The 24,599-nt window shown below is 41.5% G+C and overlaps 1 protein-coding gene across 1 annotated transcript in view; it reads left to right on the top strand.

Moving 5' to 3' along the window:
- GMDS (GDP-mannose 4,6-dehydratase) overlaps positions 1 to 24,599 on the top strand; it is a 566,781-nt gene that overhangs the window by 70,068 nt on the left and 472,114 nt on the right. The window contains exon 2 of the mRNA XM_029054026.2: positions 21,679 to 21,723. Coding sequence (XP_028909859.1) covers positions 21,679 to 21,723 — 45 coding nt within the window. The remainder of the gene's footprint in view (positions 1 to 21,678; positions 21,724 to 24,599) is intronic.

Here is a 24,599-nt window from a genome sequence, read left to right on the forward strand (position 1 = left end):
TTATCAGATTACTAAGCATAGAAGTGAGACTTGAAGGTCTAAAATTCCATAGTAGAGGTGAGAGTTATAATGGTGACCTGTCTGACCTTGGGCCAGAGGTTGCTTCTCAGGTAGGCCTCTCACTTTCTTGCCAGAAGTTCCACAACTTACCCTCTGACTCTCTAACACTTGGGCGAGCACTTACAGTTCCCTTGGTGTTTTATTTGGCTTGAAATATCCTGTTGACTTGTCCCATCTGTTTAATGTCTCATTACCCCCTGTAAACTCCCATGCTTTGTACACAGTAAGTGCTCTCTCAATACTATTACTTGTACCTTGGATTTGTCTGCTAAGATAAACGTTTTGGATATCCAAATTAGGGAACATCCTTAAGCATCTTTTGTCAAGACTGAATTAAGGAATTCAGTGAATCAAAATGTCTCTTTCATCCCTGAGTGTCCCAGTTTACCACAATATCAAGTGACTCTGACTTCCAGGTTTTGGTATATATGAAATAACTTTGATGTGATCAGGCTTGGTATCCCTTGGAAGGTGTTGCTTGGGCAGAGAACGTGTCCGCCAATTCTGTTGGACGTGTCCAAGTGCTTAATATAGTGCTCTGCACTCTGTATGCATTCAATAAATACCATTGATGATGTTTACTTATAGGTTAACTATATGTTTAGTTGACAGGTGTCTTCCTGGTTATGGGCTTAACCTAAAAGGATTAGCTTAAACACCCCCAATCAGTGCCATCTTAGCCTTTTGATCAGTTCATTGCTCAAACATACATTCTGGATCACTGCATAGTCCTGTTAAAAACTCTCACAATCCAAATGAGGATTCACCACAGAGAGATCAGTCCCACACTCATATTCATTTATCTTGGCTGGCCTTCAAAATGAAGACTTTAGGGTTTCTTAAGTATAAAAGTGCTTCTGATGGTTTATTTTCCCATTGCTTGCTCAATGTCTGACAACGTGAAGGCACTTCTAGGAACAGAAAAGCATATTGCAAAACGTAAAATTTCTGGGAGTGTAGATTTGTAGAACCAGCTTTAAAACGGTGGGATGGATTCTGTGGTCATCTCCAAATCATTTAGTCATACAGGGGAATCATTCCTCCTTTAAGTCAATCTCAGAGGGATTTGGGGGAGTATGTAGAAGCCTTTGAGGTCCCTGGGAAAAAGTACAATATATTAAAAAATTGCTGCTCAGACATGGCATCAGGAAAGTGTTTGGTTATGACCTTCACAGTGACACATACTGGTTGGTCTGCATAGGGCACTGAGATGATTTTTCAGTATAAAATTTTTAGATTTGTTTAATGTCTGTATTTTTAAATGTCAATCTCAATTTGACAAAGGCCAGTCAATCCGATTCTTTGAGCACTTACGGTGTGCAGAGTGCTGTACTAAGTGTTGGGAGAGTACAATATAACAATCAACAGACACATTCTCTGCCCCTGAGTTTACAATCTAGAAGTGTACTATATAGCCACAATGAATTGTGGTATTAAATCAGTTACTATGTGCTAAGCACTGTAGTAAGTTGTGGGGTAGATAAAAGACAATCTGGGCCCCAGTGGGGCTCATAGTCAAAGTAGATGGGAGAACAGGTTTTGAATCCCTATTTTGCAGATGAGGAAACAGAGGCAGAGAAAGTGGAGTGACATGCCCGAGGTCACACAGCAAACAAGTGGCTCAAGTCCTCTGACTCCCAGGCCCATGCTTTTTCCACTAGGCCACACTCCTCCTCTTAGTGATTAGTGATTTTTGTGGCTGGGTACCATTAGATCCTTATATCAACTGAAGCTCTATCCCCCAGCCCTATTTTCTTAAAATGACTCTCATGCTGGATAGCTTCAATGCATTCCCTAGATCCCAAGTAGGAGTGATGGGTTGGCATGATAAGGGGCCATCAGGACTCTAGATTGGAAGCTCATTTTGGGCAGGGAACGTGTCCACTAATTTGGTGTATTGTTCTCTCCCAAGTGTGTAGTACACTGCTGTGTACATAGTAAGTGCCCAATAAGTTACCGTTGTTTGATTAGCTCCTGGGCTGTGGTGGTTCATCAGGCAGACTCTTGGGCCAATTTGGAGGCTCATATGGGAACTAATGGTCACGGGTTCAAATCCCAGTTCAGCCACTTGTCAGCTGTGTGATTTTGGGCAAGTCACTTAACTTCTCTGTGCCTCAGTTACCCCATCTGTAAAATGGGGATCAAGACTCTTAGCCCCGCGTGGGACAACCTGATCACCTTGTATCCTCCCCAGCGCTTAGAACAGTGCTTTGCCCATAGTAAGCGCTTAACAGATGTCATCATCATTATTATTATGATTGTTCTTTGGTTTTACTAGAAAGAAATGTGCCATGGAACAAAAATCATTCTATCTTTCATGGCTACAGTTCTCCTCTCCAAATAAGAAATCGTGTGAATAGCACAAACGTTCCTCTAGACTTGAGGTTGGTTTATGTGTACCACTTGTATTTTCCTCACAGTAAATATTGATTCCAAAATTGTTCAAGTTTTCCAGCAGACAGCAGTGGTCAGTGGATTGTTCTGGATCTGCATGCAGATTTTGCGGCTGAATTCCTCAAGATGCAACCAAAGAATTCAATCAGTCATATTTATTGACCCCTGATTGTGTGCTGAGTACTATACTAAGCAAGTATTATACTATTCCTTCAATGGCAGCAGCAAGAGCCCAGCTGTTCATTGGTGAGTTCTTGGATAAGAGGATTCTGGGGACCCCAGTAAGTTGTCAGCAGATGGGATGGGAAATGGCTTCTGCTGATAATAATAATGGTATTTAACTCTGTGCTAAGCAAATGGGGTTGGACACAGTCCCTGTCCCACGTGGGCTTACAGCCTCAATCCCCATTTTACAATTAGGTGACTGAGGCATAGAGAAATGACTTATCTAGGGTCACACAGCAGACATGCGGTGGAGTCTGGATTAGAACCCAGTGACCTTCTGACTCCCTGGCCTGTGCTCTATCCACTACCCCATCCTGCTTCTGCTGCTGCCACTCTTGCCCTAACCAGCACTCTGGAAGTGTGAACGACCAGAAGAACAGTGGGAATTCTAGGGTGCCTACAGGAGTCGAGACCATATTCCTCCTTGCCTGAGTGCAGGGACAAGGAGGTGTGATGGGGAAAAAAGGAGCATGGAGAAAGGGAGAAAGTATAGGAAGCAATTCAGGAGAAAGCTTGAGCAGATAAAATCTAAAAACAGAATCAAGACCCATACTCTTGATGTAATTTCTTTCCAGATTGGTACTTACAACTATTTTGATCTCTGGGTCTTTCCTGTATTGGAGCATTACCAAAAATGGACTTTTGGACAGAGGAACTGTAAAGGGTTTTGAATCTGGGATCTTTTGAACTGTTTCTGGGCTAGCAACCAATGTCATGTGCCATTAAAATCAAGGAATCTCAACATTGCCCTGAATGTCATGTCGTTTTCTAATTTTGGCAGTTCTACATTAGTTTTTATCATTATCATTTTTATGATCATTCTGGTGAGTTTTATGAAAGTATTGTTACTGAAATTAGAGGGTGGCTAGCAATTTGTTGTTTATGTCATCTAAAAGGAGTAAATTTTGGTTTCCCACCCATTTCTACTGCAATCTTTAACCCCAATTTTTGAATATTACAGAAATTTAAACAGCTTGACTTGCCCAAAATAATAAATCAGTCTCCTAAATCGCTATTATATTACAGCTTGACTTTGTGGAAATAGTTGAATTCAATATCAACCATTTGAGAGCCAAGTCTTCTTTAAACACCAGCAAAAACAAAGTAGTTTGGAGAAAAAAAATCCTTAATTGACATCTTTAAGAATTTGGAAGGGGTATCTTGAATTCTTCCGATCTTGCAAGGAAATAATTAAGGAATGAAATAAGACTAAGTGGGAAATTGAAGTGCTCAAAGTTGGTGATTTCATGATAATTTATAAGCTTCTATATGTCAGACTCAATTGAATATGTATTTTCATTCTCCCGCAGAAAAACCTACCAGCTGCTAAGAGTTTATCTTTTAACATATCCATCATAGTAAATAATCTTAAATGGCAGCCTGAGGGCTTTAGGTTAACCGTTAAGATGTCCCGACTTGACTAAACTAAAACTTCACCCTCCACGGTCACCAGTGGCTTTATCTTTATCCAAATCTAATGAATTGAACTCAATCCTAATCCCTTTTGACCTCTTGGCTAACCATGATGCTGAAGACTACTTCCTACTCTTGGAAGCGCTATGTAATCTTGGTTTTTCTGGCACATTTCATTCCTGGTTCTCTTACCTCTATGGCCATTAGTATTCAGAGTTTATTGCTGGCTTTTCTCTTCTGCCTCTCAGCTCTCAATGTTCTGCTCAGGGTTCCCATGTCTTAATTTTTTTTATGATATTTGTTAAGCACATACTATGTGCCAGACACTGTACTTCTGTCTAAATTTAAGTTATTCCTGCAATATTATAAATTCTCCGAGGGCAGAGATCATGTCTTTGAGTGTTATTGTACTCTTCCAAGTGCTTAGTTCAATGCTTTGTACACAGGTGCTGAGGACATATTTGGATGAATTGATGATCATCCTGTACTAAGCACTTGGGAGAGTATAATACAATAGAGGACAGGAAATGTCTACAAACTATATTGTACTCAAGTGCTTAGTACAGTGTTGTGAACACAGTAAATGTTCAATAAATACCATTGATTGTTAGAAATGAAAATAACAGAATAATAGAAGCAGCGTGGCTCAGTGGAAAAAGCACGGGCTTTGGAGTCAGAGGTCATGAGTTTGAATCCCAGCTCTGCCACTTGTCAGCTGTGTGACTGTGGGCAAGTCACTTAACTTCTCTGTGCCTCAGTTACCTCATCTGTAAAATGGGGATTAAGACTGTGAGCCCCACGTGGGACAACCTGATTCCCCTGTGTCTACCCCAGCACTTAGAACAGTGCTCTGCACATAGTAAACGCTTAACAAATACCAACATTATTATTATTATTATAACATTTGTCTGCTTTTAACCCTAAGTAAAAAGCTATGTGTGCCAAAAAGAGAATAGCTATAATAAAGGTCTCCTAGTTTTTAATTAAAGACTTCATTAGTGTCCTATATTGTGTTGAAATGTAATATGCCTTTTCATTTGAATTAGTCATAATTTTTTTAAGAAAAAACTGGATCCTCCCTCAACCACACTAATTTGATTTTCTCAGTTGTGACTAGTGGTAGAGAAGGAAGTGGAAAAATTGGAATAAAAAGCCCAAAGTATTCACGCTCCACCCAGCTGCACTGCCTCTCTTCCCAGACTTATTCTGTTTACCTCATTCAACACAAGGCATCAGTTTCTAAAAATGGGTACCAGATGGGAATGAGATGCCAGTCATTCATTTTAAGTAACGCAATTTGTTGAGTTAGTCTTTTTTTACATATTAAAAACTGTCCCAGAATGGCAGACACTCCTGGTATGACTGTTCAGTAGCATAACTGAGGGGTTTCATAATCTTGTAGCGGTGGTAAATAGAGCACATCTCCTCCAAGACGCCTTCTCCGACTGAGCCCACATTTCCTCTTCTCCCACTCCCTTCTACGCAATCAAATTGGATTTGCACCTTTTATTTATCCGATCCTCAGCCCCACAGAACTGCAGAACATATCTATAATTTTATATTTGTCTCTCCACCCATGTAGACTGTAAACTCCTTGTGGGCGGGGAGTGTCTACCCACTCTGTTATATTGTACTTTTCCAAGCACTTATTGCAGTGCTCTGCACACAGAGTTTAATGAATAAATTGAGTAATATCCTCAAAATTCAGTCAATCATTTATTGAGGGCTTATTGTGAGAGAGCCCTGTACTAAGCATTTGGGAGAAAACACCACCACAATATAACAGACATATTCCCTGTCCACAGCAACTTAGTCTTATGAAGTTCTGAGCATTGATTTGCCCCACTTAGGCATTGAGTTCAAGAAACAAATAAAGTGTTAAGATTCCATTTAGCAACATTGGGGCAATGCGTAGTTATGGCACCATCATTATGATGCTTGCAGTGGGTAGTAGTAATGACAGTATGCACTGAGTACTTGATAGTGCATAGCACTGGACTAAGCACTAGGAAAGTACAACAGCATTTAATACAGTACCTGGGACATAGTAAGTGTCTAACAAATACCATCATAAAGTAAAAACAAGTACAAGACACAAGGGAAACAACATGATGTAGTGGAAACAGCAGGAGCCTTAGAGTGAGAGGATCTGATTTCTAATCCTGGCTATGCCACCTGCATGCTGTGTGACCTTGGACAAGTCATTTAACTTCTCAGTGCCTCAGTTTCCTCTTCTGTTAAATAGGGATTAAATTCCTCTTCTGCCACCATTTTAGGCTGTGAGTCCCATGTGGGTCAGGGACCGTATCCTGACTATCTTGTGTCTATTCCAGAGCTTAGTGCAGGGCTTGGTGCGTAGGTAGTGATCAACAAATGCCGTCATAAAGACACATTCCCTGCCCAGAAGGATCTTATACTCTAGCGGGGTAGGGTAGAAATAGCGAAGAAATAATCAATCAATGATATTTATTCATTCATTCAATCAATCATATTTATTGAACGCTATCAATTTATTGTACTAAGCGCTTGGGAAAAATTCAACAGAGTTCGTAGGCACATTCCCTGCCAACCACGAGCTTACGGTCTGGAGACTTACAGCAAAGATATCCATATCTTCACAAATGCTGAGGTTAGACATTGATCACTCAGTGGTATTTTACTGCGCACTTACTGTGAGCAGAGCAGTGTGATAATAATAATAATAATGTTGATATTTGTTAAGCGCTTACTATGTGCAGAGCACTGTTCTAAGTGCTGGGGTAGACACAGGGGAATCAGGTTGTCCCACGTGGGGCTCACAGTCTTAATCCCCATTTTACAGATGAGGTAACTGAGGCACAGAGAAGTTAAGTGACTTGCCCACAGTCACACAGCTGACAAGTGGCAGAGCTGGGATTCAAACTCATGACCTCTGACTCCAAAGCCCGTGCTCTTTCCACTGAGCCACGCTGCTTCTCTGCTAAGCACATGGGAGAGTACAGTACGACAGAGTTGGCGGTCACATTCTCTGCCCACTAGGAGCTTGCAGTTTAGATGAGGAAACAGATTTTAATGTAAATGAATAATTTATGGATATGTGCATAAGTAGTTTGCAGCTGAAGGTGGTGTGAATACCAAATGCCCAAAGGATACAGATCCAATAGTTTGCAGCTGAAGGTGGTGTGAATACCAAATGCCCAAAGGATACAGATCCAGGTGCCTAGACAGTGCCAGAGGGAGAGGGAGTTGGGGAAAGAGTGGGGAAGGCCTCTTGGGGGAGATGTGACCTTAATGAGGCTTTGAAGATGGGTGGTGTGGTCTGGCATATATGGTTGGGGGAGCTTCAAGCCAGAGGGGGGACTTGGGAAAGCGGTTGGTGGAGAGATAGGTGAGATAAGAGCACAGTGGCATGAAAGGAGCAAAATGTGCAGGCTGGGCTGTAGTAGATGAGTGAGGTAAGATGACTGTATGAGGAAGGGATGAGCTTATTGAATGCTTTACAGCCAATGTTGAGAAGTTTCTGTTGGATGCTGAAGTGGAGGGCCGACCACTGGAGGTTCTGGAAGAGTGTGGAGGCCTGGACTGAACTTTTTTTTTAAAAGAATAATCTGTTCAGCAGATGAAAGTATGGACTGGAGTTGGGAGGGACAGGAAGCAGGGAGGTCAGCAAGGAAGCTGATGCAGTAGTCAAGGCAGAATAGGATAAGTGCTTGGATCAGCATAGTAGCAGTTTGGAGAGCAAAAGGTAGATTTTAAGTGCTGTGAAGAGAGAAGTGACAGGATTTGGTGATAGACTGAATATATGAGTTATATGAGAGGAAGCTTTCATAAGCAGAGAAGCAGCATGGCTTAGTGGATAGAGCATGGACCTGGGTGTCAGAAAAATTTGGGTTCTAATTCCCGCTCTGTCACTTCTCTACTCTGTGATCTAGGGCAAGTCACTTAACTACTCTGTGCCTTAGTTATCTGTAAAATAGGGAGTAAGACTCTGAGCCCCCTCAGTCAATCATATTTATTAAATGCTTACTATGTGCAGAGCACTGTACTAGTGTTTATTAGGGAGGCAAGAGGAGGTTTGGGATTGGAATGCAGTGGAGAGGTCCAGTCTACGAAGGTAGATTTGTGAGTCATTGGCATAGATATGACGGCTAAAGGCAAGTGAGTGGATGAATTCCCCAAGGAAGTAAAGGTGGAGGGCAAAGATCAAGGAAGGGACCTAGGTTTGTGGTGCACCCTTGGTTAGGAGTTGAGAGGAGGACAAGAAGCTAGCAGAAGAGACAAGAGAAGGAAGGGTCAGAGTGGTAGGTGGAGAAACAGGAGTGTATCCAAGTGGGCAAATCTTAGGACCTGGTTTCTAATCCCTGCTCTGTCATTTGTCTATTGTGTGACCTCGAGCAAATCACTTAGGGTCTCTGTGCCTCAGTTACTTCATCTGTAAAATGGGACAGGGACACTGTACAGCCTTGTTAGCTTGTTTCTACCCCAGTGCTTAGGATGTTGCTTGACACACAGTAAAGGCTTAACAGATATCATTATTATTATTATTATTATGTACACCGGTGCTTAGAACAGTGCTTGGCACATAGTAAGCACTTAAAAATACCATAATTATTTCAAGTGCACAGAGAGACCTGCCGAAAATCACACAGTGACCTTTGGAAGGGATCCTCTTTTCTCTCCTTGACAGGATCCCTTGGGCATCCACCACAAAGAACACCTGTGACTATTAGGTTTCCTCCTCCTAAAGAGCACATGTAGGGGGAAGTCACTCTACCGGCTCTCAAACCATGGATTTTCGGGTTTTTCTCTAGCTGTTTGACATTTCCTAATTTATTTTTTTTAACTCCATTCTTCTCTCTATCAGATTGCAGAAGATGGGTGTCATGTTTCTCAAAATAATCCATTCAATAATTATATGAAGTTCCTCTTTCATTGCTCCCAGCAATTGGGAATTATGTTTAAAGAATGAAAACTGGTTTGTAGCAGACTTGCAAAAAAAAATTGAATATAATAAACTCTTTGTTCCCTCAATTTACCTCCAGCCTGTATAAAAATACAACTACCCATTGTTGTTCATCAGCAGGTTAGGGATGTATTGGCAAAACATAATACTCTCCCAAACTGAGCACACACAGTCTTAGGATATAGAGGTAAAAAACAAAACAACAAAAATCACACCTTGTAATTAGTATTTGTCAAAGCTCCAATTTGATAAATCTGGAGGTAGAAGTTTTTGTATCCTCAACCAGATTCAGTCCCTGCAAACCCTATTTAAATACCTTTGAAATAAGTTCATGGAGTCTAACAGTGGGTAATATTTTCCCTTTAAGTGGTGGAAGACATTTCTCAGGGTCCTTTGGCCCCAAATGGACTCACTGCTTTGTGAGGAAGCATTCACTCGAGGAAATTTCAGGGTCTACATAGTCCTAGGCTCGAAGATTTGAAACAGAGCAGTTGTTATCCATCAGGTTCTTCATCCCAGTGGGTGCCTCTGTGTCTTTGGGCACATTCTTAGATCCAAGAAAATAAATTGACTCTGAGTAAAATGTCTCACCATTCTTACATTGAACTTGCTTATTTAGAATTCTCTGGGATTTGATATGTTAATATGAAAGATTTTGTGGTACATTACTTTCTGTATTGATGTGCTCTGTTTAAAAAGTGATGTGTAACTATGGTGGCCATTATGATGTTTGGGAATGCCAGACATCAAGATTGACTTTGGCCAAGTCACTTCACCTCTCCGCGCCTCAGTTACCTCATTTGTAAAATGGGAATTAAGACTGTGAGACCACCTGGTCACTTTGTATCCTCCCCCATAGTAAATGCGTAACAAATACCATCATCGTTATGATTATTATATGCTTGTGCTGATTCTGACTTGATGATGTCACCTGTGCCATTTTGTGGAAGTCCCAGAGCGTTTCCCCAGGGCTGGTATTAGCCCTCAACCTGCTCCAGAGTTGCTGGAAACTCCATAAGAATTCTTTTGAACACATGCATCTCACATGGGTAGTAGAATTCAGCAGCAGGAATTGAGATGGAGGGAGGTGGCACTAAAAAGAATAATACCGACAAAGCGAGCTTCTCCCTCTAGACTGTAAGTTCCTTGTAAGCAGAGAATGCATCTACCAGTTGCATTGCACACTCCCAAGTGCTTAGTACAGGGCTCTGCACATAGAAAGATCTCAATAAATCTGCAGAAGCAGCGTGGCTCAGTGGAAAGAGCATGGGCTTTGGAGTCAGGACTCATGAGTTCGAATCCCAGCTCTGCCACTTGTCGGCTGGGTGACTGTGGGCAAGTCACTTAACTTCTCTGTGCCTCAGTTCCTTCATCTGTAAAATGGGGATTAAGACTGTGAGCCCCATGTGGGACAACCTGATTCCCCTATGTCTACCCCAGCGCTTAGAACAGTGCTCGGCACATAGCGCTTAACAAATACCAACATTATTATTATTATTATTATCATAAATAATCAATCTGTTGATTGATAAATGTGTCTGGTGCTGACTCTGTTCCAGCTGGGACCGAGCCCCTGAAAATCGGATTCATAGAAGAGCAGATGAATAGCCACCTTTATTTGCTTACTGAGAAGGGTGATGCTCTGTAAAATATATAACTAGCCCAAAATAATACCATAAAGAGGAAAAACAGAAATGTGTTTGGAATAAACATTGTATCTAACATTTTAAATATCAGTGGGATTTATTGAGCATATACTGTGTGCAAAACACTGTACTAAACGCTTTGGAGAGTACAGTGCAACAGAGTTGGTAGCTATGTTCCCTGCGCACCAGGAAGGGGAGGCAGACATTAAAATAAATTATGGCTATATACACAAGTACTATGGGGCAGAGGGTGGGGTGAATATCAAGTGCTTGAAGGGTACATGTCCAGGAGTATAGTCAGTGCAGAAGGAAGAGGAAATAGGTGAAAAGAGGGCATAATCGCGGAAGGCCTGTTGGAGGAGTTGTGATTTTTCATAAGCCTTTGAAGATGGAGAGAATACATGGAAGTGGGGAGTTCCACGTTACAGGGAAAATGTGGACAAGAGGTTGAATGAGGTCGAGGTGCAGTGAAAGTGTATAGAAGAGTGAGGTGTTCTGACTGGGTTGTAGAAAATCATCAGGGTAAGGTAGGAGTCGAGCTGAGTGAGTGGTAAAAGACTGATAAGGGGTTTGTTTGATGCAGAGGTGGGTGAGCAACCATCGGAGATTCTTGAAAAGTGGGGAGCTGTGGATTGAATGGTTTTTGGGTTTTTTTGGTTTTAAGAAAAAAGATCCGTAAGCGCTTAGTACAGTGCTCTGCACATAGTAAGCGCTCAATAAATACTATTGAATGAATGGATGAATCCTGGTAGAGGAGTGAAGTGTGGAGGTCAGTGGAGGTGATGCAGTCAGGCGGAATACAAGTTCTTGGATCAGCATAGTGCTGGGGAGGAAAGGTGGATTGTAGTGATGTTGTGAAGACAGAATTTGCTGACAGATTGAATAAGTGGGTTGAAGGAGAGAGATGAGTTGAGGATAACACTAAGGTTGCAGGCTTGTGAGACAGGAAGGATAATGGTTTTGACTACAGTGATTGGTGTTGCTATACTGCAACCCAGATTTTATTTTTCACTGATTTGTGCATCAAAAAGGCTATTTTGTGAAATAGAAATATTCTCACAGTTCACATATGAGAATAGTCTAATGTGGTCCACTGGTGAACTAGATTTGTTGATTGGCAATGGGATGAATATTAAAATGTCAAACTGCCCATTCTATAATTTAACTACATAAAGGAAAATTAAGGGGAAGAACCTAAATCATGTTCATCGGGAGGCAGGGGGAGCACTTATGTATGTATGTATATATGAGATCCTTTCCAAATAGGACCTTTTAATGGACTCTGCATTTAGATGATCCGTGACCTGGCACAATAGCTCCAAGTTCACTTCTGACTTGTTCCAAGTACTTTAGAGCTCAATTTTGGAAACAAATGCTCAAAAATGTACCAACTTGCAAAAATGTTTTTCATTTTTTTCTTCTTAACTAGCTAGCCTGCCCTCCCTCCAAGAAATAATACAAATTAAGGTAGCATTCTTTATATTTACCTGCAGTAATTTCTACAGTTACTGTTACTATTGCAAAGTACTGTTTGCATATTTGACCTTATGTATGTATACGAGGTACAGAAGAGTGTAGTCCTCCATGGCATGGGTATTAAAAGTTGTCTCAGTGGACTGTACAGAAAAAGGATTTCCATGAAATGAATTGGTTGGAAAAGAGCAAGGGGCTGGTAAAATACTTTCAGATGTATTTTTGATTCAGGTGATATTTTGGAAACGTGCTAATCTGGTAAATGAACTTGAAATAAGGTGGGGAAACTTTAGAGAAAGGCACATTCTTTTATGTCTGTATCCTTTTGTTGGTGTGTGACCTTTTGGAGATGCAGACAAAAAGACATTTGTTTTCTGATTTTACCCTAGCCAGAGCACAAATTTAGAAAAATAACTTTAGTTGTTAGGTGAAATTATGAATGTCAGGTAGAAACTTAAGTTTCCTAAACTTTCCTTTTTCTGGGTGAAGTTCTTTTTTACAACTTTAAAATTTTTCAAGTTGAAACGCATGGACAATAGGCAATTCTCTTCTGGTTGAAGGACCTGAAAAAAGAAGGGCATTTCCTCTATAAATGATAAGAATGAGTAGAACAATGTAAACATTAATTTTGTAATAGGAACAACATTTAATTGTACTACTGTCTCTTTGGGGGAAGTAGGAAAAAGGTAGAGGGGGGAGAAAGAGGCAAAATGCCCTGCCATACTTTCAAGACAGAATCAAAATTTCTTACAGTTAAAATACCTTCTGTGAAGATTGAATGCTTAGCAAATTAATGATCCTATATTTATCTGTGTATCTAGATCATTATGTACCTGAAAATTGTCCTCTGAGGTTATGAAATCCCTTAACCAGTCTACTACTAATAGCTATTACTGAGCTGTCTTTTGGGGAGGTAGACTGAAAATCTATTTGTCCTCTTTAGGAAGGTGTAAAATACTTTTTTTTCTATTTATACAAATTTAGTGTTCAACAGATCTTCCACCCAACAAACTTCAAAGCTCTCTACCATTTAGCTCCACCTTTCCTCTCTGTGCTCTTCACCCACTACTTCCCAACCCAGTGTTCTGGCTGTATCTGGCTTCTATCCCCACTCTCATGCTGTTCCCCCATCTTGGAATTCCTTCCCTCATCACATTATACAGGCCATAGCTCTTCCCAAATTCGACCTCCTCCTTGAAGCCTTCCCCATTTCATTTTCCAGCCTCCTGAAGGAAGGGCAGGGAATGTGTCTGTTGATTGTATTGCACTCTCCAAAGCACTTAGTATAGTGTTCTGCACACGGTAAGTGTGCAAAAATACAATTGAGTGAAAATCATCTTTTGAGCCATTTCTAGGACTCAAGAACTTATACACTCCTCAGCACCTATAAATTTAAATGTGTGTGTGCATGAGTGTGTACTTATTCAGTCCTATTTATTGACTGCTTACTGTGAGCAGAGCACTGTACTAAGTGCTATCATATACTTTGTGTGTGTGTGTGTGTGTGTGTGTGTATGTATATACATATATACACACTCAAACATACATGTACATTTGTATACAAACACATATATAATCTCCCTCAATTGATTTACTTTGACAGTCGTAGGAATATATTAGGTTTGTCTCCCCTGTTCGAGGGTGAGTTCCCTGTGGGGAAGGAAACTTGGTTCATCTGCTGTACGGTCTACCACCCCAACATCATCTTAAGCTACCACTTGAGTGACAGCAGACCTGGCTCAGCCACCCCACCCGGACTGCCTGACACTATAACTGCATGTTGGTGAAACCACAGGGTGAGTTCCCTCTCACAGTTCCTCACCCTCTTCCACTTTTTTACCCTCTTCCTCCTTCTCCTTTTGCCTCTTCTTCACTGTTCCCCTCTTTCCCTTCCTCCCTTCTTCTTCCGCCTTCTCTACCTCTTCCTCACCAGGGGCCCTAACTCTTTACGTGGCCTGGGGAAACACAAAGCCGTGATCTAGCCCTACTTCTTTTGAACATATCTGGAATTGACAGGACACACTCGCAATGAGGGATCCTCTCTAAGATGTGAGGCAGGGCCCTTAATAAGCCAGAACCTTGTTTCATTTGTGTCAGAGGAGCAGATGTAGTTTAACCCTCTTTGTTTTAACATCCTTTCTCTTGCAGAGAGCTTAGCTGCTGTTGAAACTCCCTGGACATTTCATGTGGGAAACCTCACCTGCCTGTCTCTTTAATTTGATCAAGTTGCCCAATTGATTGCCAGTGATCTGGCATTAACCTATATTGTCAGTGAAGGGTAAGGGAATCAGCCAACCTGGAAACCACCTGAGTTTGATTCGTTTTCAAGTCATTAGCTTGAACTCTCCTCTTATAAAGGGGTTCTTTCTGGGAAAATTGTCTTAATACCACAAAGGATCAACCTGTCATTGTCATCTTAGTTTCTTTAAATATAGAGCATCACGCTTTGGCTGCAAGTCATGCCTGGTGAACAACATCATAAATAATCAGAACAGTTCCAAGCTGTTGGACATATCCTTCTGAAACCCCATCATTTCCTGGAAGGGGACCAAAAAATTATAGTTTGGAATCTCTGTGGAATCGGTAAAATCTTTTCAGGGAATAATGTCCTGGTCATGGTACATTCAATACTCAAAAGAGCTCTCCACATAGGTATTTGCTGTATTTGTGTCTTCAGTACACTGCTTATTAGAATCTCATAAATTTCTGGATGCTCTGCCTGACAACATTTTTTGTATAACTTCCAGTAAAGCATTGACTAGATTGAAGCTCATATTCTCCAACAAATGATCAGGCAGATCAATTGCCTCAACTACCTTAAAGGAGATAATTATGGATGTCTGCTTGACATACCTGTTGTGATTATTCTTGATTATTTGGAGATTAATCAGTTTATGGATTATCTAAGTTCATAGTTACCTCTGTATCCCTTCAGAGTATGAGATCCTTATGAGCAGGGGTTGTATCTAGCAACTCTATTGTATTGTTCTCTTGCAAGTACAGTGCTCAGTGCAGTAAGCATTCAGATATCAATCACTGATTTTAAGATTGCCTCTTGGCCATTTCACTGCCTAGCATCTTCACTAGATGGTGCCGGGAAAACAAGAGTACTACAAAGTAGCAACATTGACAAAAGATTTGGTGCTGGAAGAAGCAAAATGATGTATTGGTTGTATATGAACTTCCAATGCATTTCCTGTTCATAATAGGCAATAGTTGACCCTATCTTAATTACTAATTATTATATTGAGAAGAAGTGTGGCCTAATGGATAGAGCACAGGCCTGGGTTCTAATCCCAGCTCCACCACTTTTCTGCTGTGTGACCTTGGGGAAGTCACTTCACTTCTCTCTGTCTCTTACCTCAGGTGTAAAATTGACTATGAGCCCCATGTGCAACAGGACCTGTCCAATTGGATTATCTTGTACCTACCCATTCATTCATTCATTCAATAGTATTTATTGAGCGCTTACTATGTGCAGAGCACTGTACTAAGCGCTTGGGATGAACAAGTCGGCAACAGATAGAGACAGTCCCTGCCGTTTGACGGGCTTACAGTCTAATCGGGGGAGACGGACAGACAAGAACAATGGCACTAAACAGCGTCAAGGGGAAGAACATCTCGTAAAAACAATGGCAACTAAATAGAATCAAGGCGATGTACAATTCATTAACAAAATAAATAGGGTAACGAAAATATATACAGTTGAGCGGACGGGTACAGTGCTGTGGGGATGGGAAGGGAGAGGTGGAGGAGCAGAGGGAAAAGGGGAAAATGAGGCTTTAGCTGCGGAGAGGTAAAGGGGGGATGGCAGAGGGAGTAGAGGGGGAAGAGGAGCTCAGTCTGGGAAGGCCTCTTGGAGGAGGTGATTTTTAAGTAAGGTTTTGAAGAGGGAAAGAGAATCAGTTTGGCGGAGGTGAGGAGGAAGGGCGTTCCAGGACCGCGGGAGGATGTGACCCAGGGGTCGACGGCGGGATAGGCGAGACCGAGGGACGGCGAGGAGGTGGGCGGCAGAGGAGCGGAGCGTGCGGGGTGGGCGGTAGAAAGAGAGAAGGGAGGAGAGGTAGGAAGGGGCAAGGTGATGGAGAGCCTTGAAGCCTAGAGTGAGGAGTTTTTGTTTGGAGCGGAGGTCGAAAGGCAACCACTGGAGTTGTTTAAGAAGGGGAGTGACATGCCCAGATCGTTTCTGCAGGAAGATGAGCCGGGCAGCGGAGTGAAGAATAGACCGGAGCGGGGCGAGAGAGGAGGAAGGGAGGTCAGAGAGAAGGCTGACACAGTAGTCTAGCCGGGATATAACGAGAGCCCGTAATAGTAAGGTAGCCGTTTGGGTGGAGAGGAAAGGGCGGATCTTGGCGATATTGTAGAGGTGAAACCGGCAGGTCTTGGTAACGGATAGGATGTGTGGGGTGAACGAGAGGGACGAGTCAAGGATGACACCGAGATTGCGGGCCTGCGGGACGGGAAGGATGGTCGTGCCATCCACGGTGAGGATCCGTGTTCTAAAAATGACAGCGCCACTTACCTCCTGTGTGACCTTAGACAAGTCAATTAATTTCTTTGTGCCTCAGTTGCTTCATCAATAAAACAGGAATTAACTATCTTGCACTTAAACTGTATGCCCCAAGTGGGACAAGAACCATTTCCAACCTGATTATCATGTATCTACTTCAGCACTGAATACATTACTTTGGCACTTAGGAAGCACATAACAAATACCACAATTATTTAATGTTAATGACCTAAATAATAACCAGCAAAAATATAATAATCCATTATCGTGTGTGTGTGTGTATATATATACACATTTATATATATATGTAGAGAGAGAATTTATGCCACTATATATACACCAGGGAAGTTATTTCAGTTAGGGAATTGGTAGCTTTGAAAGAGCAGAAGCTGAAATTATCTAGTCAAACAATTGTACCAGTGAAGCATTTATTTCCTGAACCATGTTTTCCAGATTGTATTTGTGGTAAAAAATGCCCCAAGCTGGGAGCAACATTTAGTCTGTAAAGTGCTCTGCAAATGATGTTGACCACATAGATTTGTCTAAAGGGATAACTTGTATGACCCTATTTAGAATAGACTTCTAACGTGTTGGATTTTGGGATTTTGGCTATTGTTGGACTTGAGACTTCTAGGTAGCATGGAAGTCATTCATTCATATTGAGCACTACTGTGTACTTGGTGCTTATTCTCAGAACTGGGGAAAGGCACAAGAAAAACGATATTCCACAGATAGTCTCTGGAACTCACAGTCCAAGAATAAATGAGGAGCCTGCACTTCAGGCACAAGCTAACATTGAAGAAGAGTAATAATAATGGAATTTGTTAAACACTTAATATGTGCCAAACACTTTTTTAAGCACTGGGGTAGACAATCTGACTACCTTGTCCCACATGGGGGTCACAGTCTTAACCCCCATTTTACAGGTGAGATAACTGAGGCCCAGTGAAGTGACTTGCCCAAGGTCACAGAGATGAGCGGCAGAGCAGGGATTAGAACCCATAACCCTCTGACTCCCAGTCCCGTGCTCTGTCTGCTATGCCATGCTGCTTCTCTTGAACAAACCAAGACAGCAAAGCAACATATGAAAAGAAGGACAACACTAAAAGCAATAAGAGCATCAGTGAATTTGGACTAAAGGGACAGTTTTCAGGCTCCTCACCATTCCAGCAGGCAGGTCAAAGACAGTTTTGTAGTGGTTTTCATTTATTTTTTTAAATAGTATTTAGTAAGCACTTACTATGTCCCAGGCACTATTCTAAACACTGGCCTAGATACAAGATAATCAGATGGGATACGGTCCCTGTCCCACATAAGGCTCACAGTTTGATTTCGCATTTTACAGGTGAGGTGTCTGAATTACAGAGAGGTGAGTGACTTGCCCAAGGTGACACAGCAGACAGGTAGTGGAGTCAGGATTAGAACTCAGGTCCTTTGACTCCCAGGCCTGTGCCCTTTCCACACTAGGCCCCGCTGTTTATGACATTTTAATCACTCCTGATTTCAGTATTCACAGACGGCTATTACTCCGAAAAGAGAGAGGGAGAAAAAACCCCTCCACAGTTTACCCTACAAAATGTATGAGTTGCTGCGATATTGTATCTTGCTGCAGGCTCCCATCAATCTGCATTGTGTGAGATTACCAGACAGTCAATCAGTTAGGCTGTGTTAGAGCCAGAAACCAGTAGCATTTGCACTTGCTGCTGTTTCCTACTCATTGTAAAACCTCTGCTCTATCACTTGATAGAACTGGAAGGGAAGTCCAGAGGAAGTGAATGCCATTGCTGGTTCAGAATGTTCCAGTGTGGTTGGAAAGTTTGAGCAATGGTCCGGGTGAGAAGAACAAGACCTTATTGACAGGGTTCAATCCTGGTCAGGTCTGTTTCACATCAACATTCTAAATAATCACAGGTTTTTTTTGGTGTTTTTTTTTTTTTTACTCTCCCTCTCCTTAGGACTCTAGTACCTATGTCTATCCTTTTTGTAAGCAGGTTATACTAGGACTGTCACAAAGTGCTTTTTTTTTTTAAAAAAAAAAAAGTGTTCAGTGGTCCTATTAAAAGTAAAATTACAAAGATTCTCGCTTTTAACAAAATATCTTCCTTTCCTACTTATACTGCAATGTTTTTTTATTGTGAAGCAGTTTTCTATTGAGCCTCATTCTCATTCTTTGATTTATGTAACCACAGATTATTCCAACATTTCCGTTGGTGGCATAGGCAGACCTCCTGTGTTATGTTCTAAATCAACCAGCAACATAATCTAATTTCAGTTGAAATTGGACACATACAGTCATACGAGTGTGTGTATATCATATAAGTGAAGGAAAAAAATAAACTATGCCAAGTCTCTCTCGTCTTCCTCATGCTAGTCTACCAAACAGAATATTTGTGTCATGGCTGTAAGAAAATCTGATGGAGTTTTAAATGAACCACAAAATGTGACCTTTGTTTACCGCACTTTGTCATTTGGTCTGGATTTATGCCTAAGTTCTGCACTGGTATGGTAAACACTCCTCTGGCAGACTTGGTGTTGTCATGCCTTATACTGCAACTCCGGTTCCTAATTGGAGCAAGAGAACTTAGGCCAATTTTCCTCCATGGCCTATTTTACATATTTATTTTTTTTTACATTTTCTCAATTGGTATTTTACATTTTCTCAGTGAAAGAAGTTCAAGGAAATTGTGGATCATTATCAATTATCAATGGTGTTTATTGAGCGCTTACCCTGTGCAGAGCACTGTACTAAGCTCTTAGGAGAGTGCATTGTAGTAGACTTGGTAGACACATTCCCTGCCCACAGCGAGTGGATGTATTTCTTTTTTCATTTAAAGGAGTTGTTTGCTATTAAATTCTCTAACAGTTATAGTTAATACATTTTTCTCTTTAGAGAGGACCAAAATATTATACTGAAAAGCAGAATTATATTGAACAGAGCTTTCAGTGAGAATCATCTGCCAATTTTCTAAGAGACATTTGTGCAGTTTAGGAGAGACTGTAAGCACATTGTGGGCAGGGAATATGTCTACCGACTCTGTTGTGTGGTCCTCTCCCAAGCACTTAGTATGGTGCTCGGCACGCAGTAAGTGCTCAGTAAATACAATTGATAAAATAGCCATAGCCAAACGTAAGGGAGTAAGGTAGTCTCCTACATCCTTAGTGCAGTAGGTGCCCAATAAATGCTATTGATTGATTGAGCAGTGGTCCAAGCAAGTGAAGAAAGTGAAAGATGGATAGAGGGAGAAAAGGATTAATTGGAGGGAGAGCAGAGAGAGAGAGCGAGGCAAAGAAACAACCTCACAGAGTCCCAGAGTCCAGGAGTGAGGCACACACCTGTAGATAGAGGCAGTGGTATTTATCGGGCACCTACTATGTGCAGACCACTGTACTAAGCACTTGGAAGAGTGCAGTACAATGGAGTTGTTAGGCACATTTCCGTGACACACATACACAGACCCTGATGCAGACACACATGTGTTTGCATACACATGCACACAAAGACATGCTAGTCATATAGCTGAGTAGAAATAATAGGTGAAGGCAGGAAAAAAGGAACAGATGAATGCAGCAGTTGAGTCTGGAGTTTCTCTCTCTGCTGGATAGGTTCTTCTCTTGCTAGTGGCGGTGGGGAAAAGGTAGGCTGCAGGTTCGATGACTTTAAGCAACGGCTCCATTATCTTTTCTCTTCTGGCAGTTTCTGCTCTGGTTCCATAGGGCCATCGGCTCCCCAAGAAACTTGATGGTACTGCCTCCGTTTGTATGGATTCTTTGGTATGTGATAGGATGAGACAAGTAGCGTAGTGGAAAGAGCCCGGGCCTGGGAGTCCTCTGATTCTGGGTTCTAATACCACTTCCGCCACATACCTGCTATGCGTGATATTGGGCAAGTCACTTCACTTCTCTGTGCCTCAGTTCCCTCATCTGCAAAATGGGGAGCCAATACCTGTTCTCTCTTCTATTTAGACTATGAACCTCTTGTGGGGCCTGATTATCTTGAACTAACCACAATGCTTAGTACAGTGCTTGGCACAAAGTAAGAGTTTAACAAATACCACTATATATGTGAGTGTATGTATGTGTATATATATATATATAATATATGTGTGTGTATGCCTATATGTGTCTAGCTATCTAATTATATGTGTGTGTGTATGAATGTATGTATAAGGTTCTGTTCACATTGAGAGCAGATCGTCTGGTTGTGTTAATTGTGAACTGATGTCTTCCTATCCATACAGTTGTATCGTGTATCAGAACTGACATCACCTGCTTCTATTAAGTGAGATTCTAGTGTATCATCCTCAATTAGAAAGTAACAATTTGCACGGGTTGTAAAGGTTGGGAAAGGCACAGTTGACATATTTTTCCTGAGTTTTGTCTTATGGAAGACTGTGAGTTCATTGTGGGCAGGGATTGTCACTGTTTGTTGTTGTATTCTATTTTCTCAAGGGTGTAGTACAGTGCTCTGCACACAGTAAGTTTTTAATAAATACGATTGAATGAATGAATGAATTGTATTTTGGCGAAAGCTGGTTCTGGACCCAGGTACTCACCTCCAACCCTCTTGGTACCAATTCTCCTCCTGTGAAGCAGCCTTTGCTTCTTTAGGAATACCCTGGGTACAGAAGCCAATTGGTTTCAGCCCAATTTTGAAACGGCCATTTTTCAGTCAGGGCGTTGATAGATGGCCTGTCCTGCCCAAAACTTTTGATTTCTACAGTCAGTTCTTTGACTCTGGTTTTCTCTGTCTGCTCCTGAGCTGAGAGTAAACCTTACATGTACTTAGCCCGTGCTGGGCATAATATAAGTGAAATTCATGTTGATTGTAGTCTTTTCCATGCAATAATAATTCTGTTTCACCTTCTAATTATGTAGGTGAGAAAACCCTACATAAATCATCATTTTAATATTCATCTGCAGTTGTAGATTGCCGCTCTTGAAGCTCTCCACCAGTATCAACTGTGTACATCAGCCATTGTGATTTCTAACATTTTCATATCTCTTTCTCTTCCCAGGATGGCTCGTACTTGGCAGAGTTCCTGTTGGAAAAGGGCTATGAGGTGAGAGAAACTCAATGAGCGAGCCCAGGCTGATGGAATCCTGGGGACCCAGTAGCCCCCAACTTCCTCTCTTGCTGTCTTCCAGTGTGTGTGTTTTCCACTGAATCCCTGATAACAAATCAAGACTCTAGAAGAGAATGTGTAGCCTGGTCTGTAATCACAACAGCTCATTGTACTATTTATCTTCTGGTGTCTACTGGTGGCTTTCCTCCTGCTCCTTTGGGTTCAGCTGCTTTTGCACACTTTCCGCACTCTCTGATAAAGCAGTAACTTGTATGTGCCAAAACTGTGAAGAATTAGAGAATGATTTATGATGTAATGTCACATTAAAAAAAAAATCCCAGTCACAATGAAGTCACTCGGAAATTTGGAAATTGCTCTAAGCAGTAGAAACCTAGCTAATTCGTGGCAGGCTCCCATGAAAACTTGAACCTAGAATTTTGCCTTCAGTTGGTGTTCTGGAGATTTATGGAAATTTAAATGAGTATATTTTTGTGTTTTTCCAGATCAGTTTTATTATTTGTTTGCTAAAGGAACAGGAGCTTTACTTGCATTGCTTGATGTAGCTGTTTGAGTGAAATATCCCTACTGGATAAATAGTAAATGATCAGTAAATATGATTGAATATTTACCTAAATGCTGTGAGGCTGGGATGAGTTTCAAAGTGCTTAATAGTTCTTATCTGGAACTCTGTATTCTAGTATACCTGCTGTTTGAAATGTATTTATCGAACATTTACAGATGTCTTTGTAAATTTGCAAAGCACTGTACTAAATGCTTGGAAGAGTACAATACAACAGTAAATGGACAAATTCTCTGCACACAACGAGCTTACACTCTAGATGGGGAAACAGACAATATGACTAAATACATAAATTAATTATAGCTATGTACACAAGTGCCATGGGGCTGGAAGGGAGGATGATTAAAGGGAGCAAGTAAGGATGATGCAGAGGGACTGGGGGAAGAGGATAGGAGGACTTAGGGAAGGCCTCTCGAAGATGTGCCTTCAGTAATGCTTTGAAGGTGGGTGAGAGTAATTGTCTTTCGGATATGAGGAGGGAAGGTGTTCCAGGCCAGAGGGAGGATGTGGGCAAGAAGTTGACGGCGAGATAAATGAAATTGAGGTACAGTGAGAGGTTAGCTTTAGAGGAGCAAAGTGTGCAGGCTGGGTTATAATAGGAGAGTAACGAGGTGAGATAGAAGGAACAAGGTGATCGAGTACTTTAAAGTCAATTGTGAGGAGTTTTCATTTGACTATACCTGACCATGGCCCTCCACATCTTCAAAGCCTTTGTGAAATACAACTCCTCCAGAAAGCCTTTTCTGAGTACTTCCTATTGCTCAAGTTATATCAGGAAACAGCTTCCTTTGAACTTATGTACTTGCACCCCTTCTCAGCACTTACTAGTTCATCTAAGGTGATAACTTTAGGTATATTACCTATTCTCCCGATCGGCTATTTTATCAAACCAGAATTTTCCTACCGCCAATTATAATCTTGTTCTTCAATTTGCCCCCACTATAAGTAAATAATTTGTATCTGCCTGTCTAGTGCATTAGATTGTAAACTCCTTGCAGGTAATTAGCAGGTCTTGCTTCTAGTCTACCCAGTTCTCCTAACTGGAGTTGTATTTTTCTCGTACTCCATATTAGGAAGCACTCGAGTTGTAGAGTGGTACCTGACACCATGAGTAGGCATACGTGTACATATGTGTATGTTTCAAACTGCTTCTTCCTAAACCCTGGGGTCCTTTATCCAAACAGGTTCTCTGTAGCAGACAGACATTCCCCAATTCCCTAACAATGTCCTAGCAATAACGCATTGTGAAAACCTGCTCTCTAGTAGAAATAGGTGTGCTGTCCCAGGTGCTGAGCACAATGTTGTGTGCTCTATAAATTCCGTTGATTGATAAGATAGAATGGAATCCAATTAAGGTATTTCAGTATACCTTTCTCCAGTACAGTGGAAAAGGGGAAGTTAGTAAGATGCCAACCTCTTCACTGTATCTCAATCTCATCTATCATGCCGCTGAACTTTCGCCCATGTCCTGCCTCTGGCCCAAAACACCCTCCCTCTTCATACCCGACAATTGATCACTTTCCCCACCTTCAAAGCCTTATTGAAGACACGTCTCCTCCTCCTCATTTCCTCTTCTCCATTCCCTTCTGCGTCATCATGCAGAGCTTGAATCATCACGCTTTATTCTCCTCTTTCTCAGCCCCACAGCACTTATGTATACATCTGTAATGGATTCATTTATATTCATGTCTGTCTGCCCCTCGAGACTGTAAATCATTATGGGCCAGGAAACTCTCTACCAACTCTGTTGTTTTGTACTCTCCTAAGCGCTCAATGAATATGACTGATTGAAAATAGATATTGAAAGTGAGCTGGGAATGTGAGGGGAACTAGAATTGGAAAATACTTCAGAAGCAAGAGAAAGTGTTAAGCAGTTTGTGCTCAGTGTTATTCTGTACAGCAGCCAGGATTAGGAGGATAACTCTGGGGAAGAGACTGAAAGGAGTTCAGTGGAAATTATAAAGACAGAAGCCAGATTGCAGGGATTTGAAAGGGGAGCTGGAGGGAAAAAATGTCAAAGACCAAGAGCTTTATCAGAGGGTGGTTATCTGGTACTTAGATTATAATGAAGGGTGGACAGGGTCAAGGTCAGCATGACTCCGGACTCCCTCTAGCTGAACACGTACAAAGGAAGGAGGGTTTGGGTGTTGGTAGGACATTTGAAGTGGAAAGAGAGGTGAGCAGCTGCTGAGCACTTACATACATAATCCTCTGTTCTGCTCTTGCCCCTGTCTGTAATTTATTTAAATGTATCTCTTAATGAGGTTTTTTTCATGTCTTGACTAACATATTT

Source organism: Ornithorhynchus anatinus, chromosome X3 (assembly GCF_004115215.2).
Source record: "Ornithorhynchus anatinus isolate Pmale09 chromosome X3, mOrnAna1.pri.v4, whole genome shotgun sequence".
Taxonomy (NCBI): domain Eukaryota; kingdom Metazoa; phylum Chordata; class Mammalia; order Monotremata; family Ornithorhynchidae; genus Ornithorhynchus; species Ornithorhynchus anatinus.